The 12,721-nt window shown below is 31.9% G+C and overlaps 1 protein-coding gene across 3 annotated transcripts in view; it reads left to right on the top strand.

Annotated features, from left to right (window-relative positions):
* Positions 1-12,721, top strand: part of LOC140063505 (protein kinase C-like) — a 108,718-nt gene that overhangs the window by 82,025 nt on the left and 13,972 nt on the right. For all 3 annotated transcript variants that reach the window (XM_072109850.1, XM_072109852.1, XM_072109851.1), the window contains exons 9-10: positions 9,749-9,922; positions 10,989-11,080. In XM_072109850.1, coding sequence (XP_071965951.1) covers positions 9,749-9,922; positions 10,989-11,080 — 266 coding nt within the window. The remainder of the gene's footprint in view (positions 1-9,748; positions 9,923-10,988; positions 11,081-12,721) is intronic.

The following is a 12,721-nucleotide window of genomic DNA, read 5'->3' as shown; positions in this document are numbered from 1 at the left end:
ACAGGTAAACTTCAGGTCAAGGGTAAAAATATTAGCAAATAAAAAGTTGTGTGTTTCAAGGTCATGCACGTGAAATCGCGCGTTAAAAATTTGAAACGCGCAAAATTAGGTTTTGATCAATTTAGAGCATGAATTAGGCCATTTGCGCGTTTCAAAAAATTACTGCGCAAAAATGCGTTTTTGTGCGCACGATTCTTAAAATGCGTAAAAAATCTAATTTGATGTATAAATCACATTCTACTCACAATCCTTAGTACATTCACCAATTTTGAGTCCATTCCGACTTAAAATAACGCTAAAATGATAAAAATGATCACCTATAATTCGTCAAAGTGACGAATTAAATTCTAGTTAGTTATCCGCATTCAGCGGATAACTCCTTGTAACTGTCCTGTTTCATCTTCTTTTTTTTCTGTATTCTTCTTTCTTTCTGTCATTTTTGTGCAGAGCGTATCTCTAAAACATGTAAACATAACATTTCATAACTTTGTCAACATATGGGCATTCGCGTGAAGTTGTGCCCCTCTTATTGTGAATGACGTCAGAGTTACGCAACGTGACTTACGCACGTTTTTACGTTTTTCGCGTATTTAACATAGATCGAAAACCATATAACAATTTCAGATGAAACTTAGCATAAGTTTAATTTATATCATGCGCTAACTTTATGTGTAAAAAAAATGACATGTTTCACACGAAGTTACGCGCGTACGCGCGTTTAAAATTTCAAAATGCGAAAAATCAATTTCTAATCAATTTTCTACGCGTTTCATGTCATTTTAAGCATGTCAAAAATTCCCAGGTGCGCGCAATTTTTTTACGCAAGCGGACGCACGTAGCGCAAAACACTTTTTTTTTCGCGTGATTTATGTTTTTCCTGCCTTTTCTAGTAATTTTACAAACTTTTAAACAATTTCGACTTAAAATCACATCATACGGGCACGTAGAATTGGATAATTTTCGCGAGTTTTTGATGAAAAAGTTAACAAATTTGTCAAAATTTGTCAAAATTATGTCTTTTTTTAAACAGTCGTAATTTCTAAACTGGACGGTCAATTTTTTGTGGATGACATATTCTTGAAGTTGATGAGTTATAGATATCGGATCATGTATTAATATGGCTAACCGGACATTGTGACGTCATCGTATGGCCACACGTATAAAAAATATAGGATTTTTGTATCTTTCGTCGTAGCTCATCACATTTAATAGAGCGCATCTCTACTTATCCGTTTTCCATTTTCACCCCGATTGTGATATTGTCTAGATCAATCGACTATCTTTCGCATGAGGTAAAAATATTTTAATTTTTATTACGTCATCATGTCTAAAAACGTAAATAACGTGGGTCAATTATTTTCATCTTTACAGTAAATTTCAATCTGTTATAGCTCGTCAGAATAAAAAGTGATAATCATCATTAAAATGTTTCCTGGAAGCTATTGGATTGTAGATACGAATTCATGTGAACATTTTTCCAATCCGACGTTCTGATGTCATCATATGGCCAGTTGAATAATAAAAGTCGTATTTTCATATTTTGCGTAATAGTTCATCACATTTAAAAGGGCGCGCATCTATATTTTACGTATTCAAATTTCTTCTACACGGTAATATGTGATTGCTGAGATAATGTCCTTCCAAAATTGCTATCTTAGTGTTTCATTTTGATACCGTCGCCAAGTTAAAAATAAGAATAAACGGGGGGTCCCGTAATTTCACCTATTCTACACTGTATGTAACATGTATACAGATTATACCGTTTGCACTGTATATACTATATGACACAAAATTGACAGAATTCAGCACTAACAGCATTGATATTCTTCAGTTCAGGTCATAATGCCATAATCTTTTTCCGTGTACAAAATTCCAACGTATGACGTGCGCGTGGCGTTTGTCGTGCGGATAACTAACTCGTCAAAGTGACGAGTTACATGTCTAGTTCTTTTTATTGTTTCTGTACACTATTTTGTGTAACAATTATCTCAAAAAGTTTAATGTCAATGATTACCAAAATTTCAGAATATCTTTCAAATAATATAACTTAATCCTAATAAGCTTTCCAGCGTGATCACTCATCCGTGACGTCGTTTATACGCCATTTTGCGAAATCACATTATCAATCATATCTCCATAATTCATTATCACATATTAATGAAATTCACTACACGTAAATTTCAGGTCAAGGGTAAAATATTAGCAAATAAAAACGCACGCGCACGTAGGGTCATGCGCGTGAATTCGCGTGTTAAAAATTTAAAACGCTCAAAATTAAGTTTTGATCAATTTAGAGCATGAATTAGGCCATTTGCGTGTTTCAAAAAATTACTGCGCAAAAAAAAATTTTCGCGCGCGATACTTAAAAAGCGTAAAAACATTTTTTTTTTAACAAATCTCATTCTACTCACCATCCTTAGTACATTCACCAAATTTGAGTCAGTTTCGATTTAAAATAATGCTATACGAGCACGTTAAAAATGACAAAATGCGCACACTAATTGTACAAAAGTGCTAAAAATGGTAAAAAATAAGGACCTTTTAAAATGAATATAACTCTTCAGAATGGCAGATGACCCCCAATTTTTTTAACTTATTATGGAAGCCAATAAGTTGTAGATACAAATGTATATACACATTAGACGTACAAAATGGTATGACGTCATCAAATGGCCACTTGAATTTAAAAATTAGGAATTTGTATCTTTTTGTGTGGGTTATCACATTCAATAGAGCGCATCTCCGTTATTTGAGCCTGATTTTCGCACAACTTTTAGTATGTGCTTGCTCAATTAATTATTCTTCTAATGAGTTGTCAACATTTTTATTTTGATGACGTCATCACGCGTAAAAACTTGAATAACCTAGGTCGTGTAATTTCAGCTACACCATACATTTGAATATCTTATAGCTCTTCAGAATTAAAGGTGACCTTGAAGATTATAACTTATTATGAAAGCTGATGAAATGTAGATATGAATTCATATTAAAATTAAGCCTATCGGATGTTGTGATGTTATCATATGGCCAGTTGAAGTTAAAAAGTAGTTTTTAAATTTCTTTAGTCAAAGTTATACAAATTACAAAGACCGCGCATTGCGCTTCTACGTGTCAAATTTTCTTCCAATCCTTATATTTATTTGCTCAATTCATTATCTTTCGAAATTGTTATCTTCGAGTTTATTTTGAAAATTCCATCATACCAAAAAATTAGAACACGATATGAGTCCCGTAATTTCACCTATGCTACACTGTATATAGCTATACAGTACTGTACATATTGTATGACACATAATAGGTAGAACTCAGCACTATAAGTGTATATGCATCATGTCATAGGATGGCGTACATCAACTTTTAACGATCGTATGTTAACGTACATGCATGTTTAACAAATGTTAATTTTATTAAAATGATAAAATGATCACCTATAATTCGTCAAAGTGACGAATTAAATTCTAGTTATTATTATTATTATTTTTTCTGGGTGTGTTAAAATGAAGATTGATGGAAGTTTATGATTTACATACCTGTATGAAAAACTCTGCTGGGGATATGAAAAGTAGAAAGAAAAAATCTAGACATCCAAACTTGGAAAAGATATGAAATTGCAACAGTTTCAGGTAACGGTGGAGAACATCCTGCTTTCATCATCATCTTTTATTTGAGCCAGCTTTCTCTCTTTCCAAAGAGTTACTGACTATCATTCATTTGAGGCTGCTACACAATCTCTCAACTTCTTCCTGTATTGTGCATCATGTTCCTCCAAACCAACTTTCCTTCTTTCTTTACCATATCTTTCCACATAACGTTTGGCCATAGGCCTCTTTCTCATCTACATGCCTCCAAATCTGAGCTCTCTTTAATACTGGTTCATCTTCATCTTTCTTAGAATATGTCCCATCCATTTAAAACTACTCCTCATAACAATCCTTTTACATCATTGTTTCATTTATTCCTAGTGTTCTATGAGCTCCTCTCCACACATCTTTTTAGTTATCCGCATTGAGCGGATAACTCCTTGTAACTGTACTGGATCAATTTCTATGTTTTTCTTCTTTCTTTCCTCCACTTTTTTGTGGCTCATGTATCTCTAAAATGTGTTAACATAACATTTCATAACTTTGTCAACATATGAACATTTATATGAAGTTGTGCAGCATGTATTTTTTAAATACGTCAGAGTTGCGCAACATGACTTACGTGCGATTTTATGAATTTCAATGATTGATCATAGATTAAAAACCAAACATAATTTTTTTTTTACACTTTGTGAAAATTTAAGTCATATCAAGGGCAAACTTTTTGTGGATTAAAAATGGCATGTTTTACAAGAAGTTACGCGCGCACGCGCATTTAAAATTTCAAAATGCGCAAAATTTATTTCTAATCAACTTTTTACGCGTTTCATGTCATTTTAAGCATGTCAAAAATTCCCACGGATGCGCAAATTTTTGCGCGCGCGGTGTACACAAAGCGTGAAATACGTCAATGTTTTACATAAATCATATTTTTCCAGCCTTTTATAGTAATTTTACCAAATATGGAACCATTTCGACTTAAAATTACGTCAATACGAGCACGTCGAATTGGACAATTTGCGCATGTTTTTGATGAAAAAGTTCAAAAATTCGTCAAAATCATGCCCTTTTTTAAACAGTCGTAGTTTCTAAACTAAACGGTGAAAGTTATTTTTATTACATATTCTGGAAGTTGATGAGTTGTAGATATCGGTTCATGCTTTAATATGGCTAACCGGACATTGTGACGTCATCGTATGGCCACGCGAATATAAAATATAGGATTTTTGTATCTTTTGTCATAGCTCATCACATTTAATAGAGCGCATCTCCACTTATCGGTTTTTCATTTTCATCCCGATTTTTATATTTTCTAGGTCAATCAACTATCTTTCGCATGAGTTAAAAATATTTTAATTTTTATGACGTAATGATGTCTAAAAATGTAGATAACCTGGGTCACTTATTTTCATCTTTACAGTAAATTTCAATCTGTTATAGCTCGTCAGAATAAAACGTGATAATCATGATTAAAACATTTTCAGGAAGCTATTGGATTGTAGATACGAATTCATGTGAACATTTTGCCAATTAGATGTTGTGACGTCATCATATGGCCAGTTAAATAAAAAAAGTCGTATTTTCATCTTTTGCATCATAGTTCATTACATTTAAAAGAGCGCGCATCAATATTTCACATATTCAAATTTCTTAAATACGTTAATATGTTGTTGCTGAGATAATTTCCTTCCGAAATTGCTATCTTAGTTTTTCATTTTGATACCGTCGCCATGTTAAAAATTGGAATAAATAGCTGGTCCCGTAATTTCACCTATTCTACACTGTATGTAGTATACAGATTATACCGTTTGCACTGTATATACCATATGACACAAAATTGACAGAATTCAGCACTAAACAGCATATCATATTCTTCAGTTCAGGTCATAATGCCATAATCTTTTTCTGTGTGCAAACTGTCAACGTATGACGTGCACGTGGCGTTTGTGTGGTGCGGATAACTAACTCGTCAAAGTGACGAGTTACATGTCTAGTTTATCATTGCCCTTTCTGTTCTTCCCAAAATTCCTTTATTAGTTATCTTTATGTTCCATCTTTCGGAGTCATACAAAATTGTTTGTACATATCCAACATCCTACTTTGTGAATGTGAAACCTTGGCAAACAAACAAATTGTTAAAGATGGCTGCTATACACATATGTTAATAGTCCTACTGATATCAGTTGGATGGCACATACAGTATGACTTAACAAAGAATTACATATGGACCTACTAGAAATTATGAAATATGAAAGAGAGGGCAAATAGGGGTGAGGGAAGAGTTGTGTCTGAGCTGGTAACTTGGTGACCAGCCTGGGGAAAAAGATCAATTGTAGAACCAGTGTTGACATGTGGATTTGCTGCAAGATGCCAGCTACACGGTTGAAGAAATATGAATACTAATAATGCAAGATTGAAAAGAATCATAATGTCAGAATATTCTGGATATATTGCATAAATTAATGATTTACTACCCAGCCTGTTCAGAGTTTTCTGTTTAGTATTCAAACAAGCTGCATAACTGAAAATAATGTAATTGTTATTGATTAATTTTATGGTTATGATAAAATGACATCAACTAGGGTCAACAGTGAATTATACAGAATTGTGTAGAGTGTCTGTCGGAGAGTCAATTGTCAATGCTACTATATTACAATGTTTCAATGCAAATCAACCGAATGCACAATAATTATCTCATTATTTGAGTGAAAGCATAAATGACATAAAATGTAATAACACTTGTTAATGGTAGACAAGGACTGACAAGTTGAAGGCTGGTACATACAGGTATCACGTTTATGAGAAATATATTGATTTTAGCATGTCTATGAGATGGAAAGATATTGAATGCTGCTATCCCTGAAGCAAAGTACTTTGTGGTTTTAGAATATTGTGTCTCACAGAATTATAAGAATACTGTAGTTTAAAATTATTGTGGAGTTATAGCTTGTTACATGCCTACCAATTCCAGCTTCACTGGTTCAAATCCTGTCCGATGTCAGGAGAAAAAACACCACGCCCAAAGAATTTTTGTTTATGTGTATATTTATACAGATTGTCACATATTGAAACAGTTATTCAATTCACCAATAATTAATAATTTAATTTAATATACTGTACCAAAGAATAATAATTATAAGCATTGACGTCATACTGAATACTTGCCTTCAGGCAACAGTCATAATGTAGTCTTTTTATTAACTTAATTTTAATTTTGTTAAAGAAACAAAACATGCTATTAGGATGTATTATGTAAACCCTGCTCCAAATCAACACCTCCAAATTCCTTTCCATGTTGCATTTCTTTCTTCAGGTAACTAAAAATGTGCTGAATCTTAATATAAAATTATGAAATGAATCTACGTCATTAAAGGTGGAAGATGCAATATATAGTTCGTATAATGGCTACATTTGCCATGTATAGAGTCAGCTGTCTCAGTCAGTCTTTTTATGAATACATTTCTCTTAGTTATTTAAACCCCATGACCTCATTTGTTGTAAAATAATATATATTTAGTGTATAATGTGATAATGTTTTTTGATGTGCAGCTGTTGCTTGTTTTGGTTAGTAATGTTGTTAGTGTTCATCACAAGAAGCTTTATGTATGTAGCAAGTTATAAATGCAGTAGAACTTCTTTAGGACGTAACAGTTGTCGTCTTAATAGGGGGGTTTCCTGAATAGAAGTTGTATGAACTGCTTGTTCCTATAATGTGAAAGTATCCCTTAATATGATTGAATTAAAAAACAAACCATCCATTGCTAATTTTAAATATAACCCCAAGAAATCTCTGGTCTGTACATATGGTGAGTAATTGCCTGACATGCACAATCTGATTTGTTTTGTCTTTGTATTTCCTTTTCTCTCAAATAGTGTATCGATTACATTTCCATTATATTGTTGTTGTTATTATTATTATAATCTGTGCCATGATTTTACATATTTCCATAAGCATATTTGCTTTTTATCCCATATCCGAATTCTACTCTGTTTATTTAAAAATTTTTTATTCATGTTTTTTTCTACTTCTTTATTATCTTTTTTTATAATTATTATAATGTATGTATAATGTTTGAAATGGGGGTCAGCTTTAAATTTCTTTAAACTTATTTGACCTCCATCCACACTCATGTTTCTGTTAATCTATGTTTTATCAGAATGTACAACTGTATGATTTAATGTTTGTGGAAAATTTAATAAAACAAAACAAAATACGAGTGCCTAAAAGGAGGATTCTACAGTATAAAATGATAAAGGAAATATTAAGATTAATTCATCAATAACATCTTTATATTTCATCCTGCAATTGATCGATTGGATTGTTATTTTTTTATTATCGTCATGTAATTAGGAACAACAATAATTTAGTCGGCCGTACTTTGAAATCTGTGTTTTAACATGAAAGCTTTCGCAAATGTAAATATGTATCTTGGTAATGCTCCATGACGTAATCAATAATATTTGACCTACTTACTACAATTCGATTCACGCCCCCTAGCATAAATAGCGTACAATGAGAACATGCCCATTGGGAAGTAAAAATCAACACATCTGTATCAACAGCATGACTGGGGGTACTCAACCTTTCTTTATATTCCTTTCCATTTTCAATCATCTAAATGAAGATGCTCTTATGACATAGATAATTACAGAAATAGATTTGAGTTTTGTAACAGTTTTGGAAAACATGAAATGGAAATGTGTACGATTCCATAATATAGTGGAACCCCTATTAAGGGGGCACCTTAAGGGGGAACCTTCAGGACTCCCAAACAAAAGTCCCCAGAATATAGGTGCCCTAAAGGAGGCAATTAAGCTGAAGGATTCTTTTTCAGTTTGAAAAAAAAATAATAATTTTAAATTGGCTTGTGCCAAAAAATAAATTTGTTGCATTAAATGTAAAAATGCAATAAATTAAAAATAAACTATTTTAGTTGATATGAACATTTGCATTCTTGATATTTTATTTCCTATTTAACACTAAACCCTCAGCTCCAAAAGAAAAAAATAGGAATTTATTTTACTATATACACTATTAATATGAATTTTTTCCCAACCTAATGGTTAATATCTGAATGTTCTGCTATGGTAATTCTTGCGAAAATTCTTTATTAGCATACATTGATCAGTATTCAGTAGAAATAATTTCAACCAGATTTGGCGACTGTATTTGATTGTTTTTGCGCAATACAATAATGATATATTGCTTGTAAACATTATAGACTTAGAATTCAACTACTGTACAATTTTATTTTCAATGTTATACAGCACAGGCTTCACTGCATGTAAATTTATTGTTTAAATCAAATGACACAATATAAAATTGGTTTACTTTCGGCTGGAATTCATTATTACATACAATTTTGTATAGTTCATTTTAGGACACGTAGCTAATTTTTCAAAATAGATTTCTGAGAATAAATGATAACCGAGCCAAATGTCAAATAAATCAACAAAAAAAACACTTTGTAATATTTTAGATTCTTGAATAGATCGAATTGTTACACTTTGTGTTTAAATTAAAATCTGTTGTTTGTAAGGCTGTTATTTCAGGCAAATATTTCTGTTGTTGTAGTTCTTAAAAGAAAATATTCAGAATTCTGTTTATTATGTCCTTTGTATTCTATGTAAGGAAAATATTTTGGGTGTATTTTATAGTGCAGTCATAAAAATATATTCACAATAGTATTAATAAAAATCTATAAAACTATATCCGGTTGGATACTACAGTATTTAGTTTTTACCATTAGTTTGAGTACATAAAAAAGATATTACACAATTAATAACATTATTATTCTTTTGTACAGTGTATATAAAGGTTTCATGTATGTATTCATGTGTATTACAATTACCTATAAATAGATACATTAGTTGATAAAAGTATCTGAAATAAAAATTTACGTTAGATTGTACAAAAAAAGACTTCAAATAACAAGCTGGCAATTAAGAAACATGTTAATGGTGCTATCTGTAAAACAAATAGTATGTTCTTTAATGGTTTTTACTGTACATTTTTGTTATTTATTTTTCATCGGATATCTTTGAAGTACAAAAATCGGAATTATACTTCGTGTTCTAAACTAATTAGGTTTTTTTTTAAATAATTGTTACAAGAATAGATTTGCAGTAGGTTCTAATTGCAAAACTATTATTATCTTTGTTTACAGGTTATGTTGGCAGAAAGAAAAGGAACTGACGAGCTTTATGCGATTAAGATACTAAAGAAGGATGTGATTATCCAGGATGATGATGTAGAGTGCACGATGATTGAGAAGAGAGTGCTGGCACTCGCTCATAAACCACCATTCCTTACCCAATTACATTCATGCTTTCAAACACAGGTAATGTTGTATTTAAATATAAATCAAAGAGCTGCATATACAGGGTATAGAACAAAATATCAAATAAGTTAAAACTGCCTCAATATAACTTTATTATTACAACATGTTTTGGGCATAGCCCATCATCAGGTGAAGAGAATTGTAACAAAGGATAACATAACACAAAATTACATAATAAAACAAATCAGCCAATCAAAGATGTTAACAAACAAAAGGCATAGTTATAAAGCCACGCCTCCAAAAGCTTTGGGGTACAAAGCAGAAATGGTTGCTTATAAAGCAGGAAATTTTAAACAAAAACATATACTTCAAGTGTGAATAATTGTTAATATATGAATGTCTCTGGCAAAATTGTACATTTATGCTGACAGGGACAAGAGTGCCAAGCTTAACAATTATTCTTTCTTCTAAAATGTTGTATATTGTTTTGTTCACTTGAATCGAAAGCGCAATTAGATTATACACATGATTATTCATAATTTAGCTTTCAAATCAATTTCTGCAACGATTTGTTGGTTTCTTTAGTTATTTGTGACAGTACAACACCGTTCTCCCAGAGGTCCCAGTAATGCTTGGTTCCCACTTAGGATGCAATGCAAGAACATAAGCACAATGCAAGTGATTTTGGAAATCACAAGCGATGGATTATTTAAGCTGTCGTTTGTGATTAGTCAACTTTCTTGCATTGCGTTAAAGGACAATGATCACCTCTCCTGGAGACGATCGCTACACTTTTTTGATAGTATAGTATACTATCAAAAAAGTGTTGCGATCGTATAGTTTTTTTTATCATGAAAAATAAAATGAATGTATATGAGAGTTTTACATCCCATCTAAAGGACAAGACAATGGAATTAAAGCAACTTGCCTATTAGAATGGCACAGATGGTCCCATCATGGAGCTATGAAATTAGACTCCATGTATCTCCGTTGTCAAGATATTACCTTCCATTATGCTTCTTTATAGTGCAAACTTATAGTACAACTCTTACATAACCATTCCAGTATAAAATGCTAATATGAATATGTAATTTGAATTTTTTCCACAATACGCTGTCTTTTGCAGGATCGTCTTTACTTTGTCATGGAATATGTGAATGGCGGTGATCTAATGTTTCAGATTCAGAAAGTAGGAAAATTCAAAGAACCACATGCTGTGTAAGTATACATTTGACAACTGAAAACCTACTCCGAGAGTGCATACCTGTCCTGTCTTTTAACACTAGCAGGTCTGAAAATAATACTAAAAAGTTGTACAGAATAGGGACCGTAGTCCGGACTGCCTCCAAAATTTAATGGAGTTGTCCAATTGACCACATATCTATCTGTATTTTCATTTTGTTAAAGATCTTTCAATGACTTTTTGAGTAATCCTGCTAACAAACAGACAAAACAGACACACCCGATCGATTACATACAGTATACCTTCTTTGAGGAGGTACAGTAAACAAGAGATTTGGAATAATGGTACTGTTGGTTTAATAATATAACAATTAGGTTAATATTCACTTTGCTCTTAATGACTAGGTTGTCCTAGTTTGCAAATCAAAACACACACTAGTTTATCAACCTAGCCTTTTAGATTTTTCAAAATAATTAATAAAAACCAGATGAATTGTTTTCAATATGTTTGGGAGTAGAACACAGGAAAATGATGTTGATAGTTGTGTTTGCTGTCAAGATTCAAATTCACTCAAAACGCTTGCAGCCAATGAACGACTTTCAATATTTTAGCATGATCTAGATTTGATTATACCGTATTTAATTTGATTTGATTACAATATGTTAATGTATAAATCTTAAGGTTTACTGTGGATGAATTGTTTCAACTAACGATCCTACCGCCCACTTATTCGCATCTAATCTCAGACTGCCCACCTTCGCATTTCCTAATTACATATTGAATGAGAAAAATTGATGATAAATAGACAAATTATTAGTTTTGAATTCAACAAAACAAACATCGTTACAGATTGCAAAAAAATAATAATTACTCTTACATAATTCCATGATTTATAAATATCACATATGTATAATAAATAATATTTATTAATGGTATGACGACGCTTGCTATATTTTACATTCCCGTGACGCAAAAATGCTAACATTTTTCTAGTGTAGCACAATGTTTCAGACAAGATAAATGACTACATTTGTGAAGGCTTAACAGTCCTCTGGGTTGCTTTTGCAACCTCTGGGGGCTACGATAAACTACCTTTCTGCAATTTCGCTCATAAACATACAACAGCAATTAAAGTTTTGACAGATTCGTTAATGTGACATAAACAGGAAAATTCAGTACTTCAAGTGAATTTTCGTGAGGTCTCCACTATTAAATTTTATGTGACAAAAACTGTGATGTTTCCATATATGGACATGATGATGTCATATCACTACCATATTTGGGAATATCACCACCATATTTGGGCTCATCACACTTTTTTTGTCAAACTAGTTTGATAGTGTTTAAGAGATTTATCAAATATAAAAAGGTTATACATTAGAACACCTCCTTTGAGACACCCCTAATAAGGGGACAGTTACAAAAAGAATGATGGACAATGTATATTTGAACACTATTGCCAATTGCTTAGACTTGCCCCAAGTCTGTATTATCTTTTTTTTTTTATTTATTTATTATTTCGACCTCAATTTTTGTCTGAAAATACAGACTTGTGAAACACGTATAGAAATCGATTTGCAGACCGCAAACATCCGATAAGAATGACGTAGGTTATCATACCGTATTTGGGCGGTATGTAAATATGGATTTCGAATCAACCAATGATCATTTTGTTT

This window comes from Antedon mediterranea, chromosome 1 (assembly GCF_964355755.1).
Source record: "Antedon mediterranea chromosome 1, ecAntMedi1.1, whole genome shotgun sequence".
NCBI lineage: Eukaryota > Metazoa > Echinodermata > Crinoidea > Comatulida > Antedonidae > Antedon > Antedon mediterranea.
The sequence above is the reverse complement of the archived record's forward strand: the minus strand, read 5'-3'. Positions and strand labels throughout refer to the sequence as shown.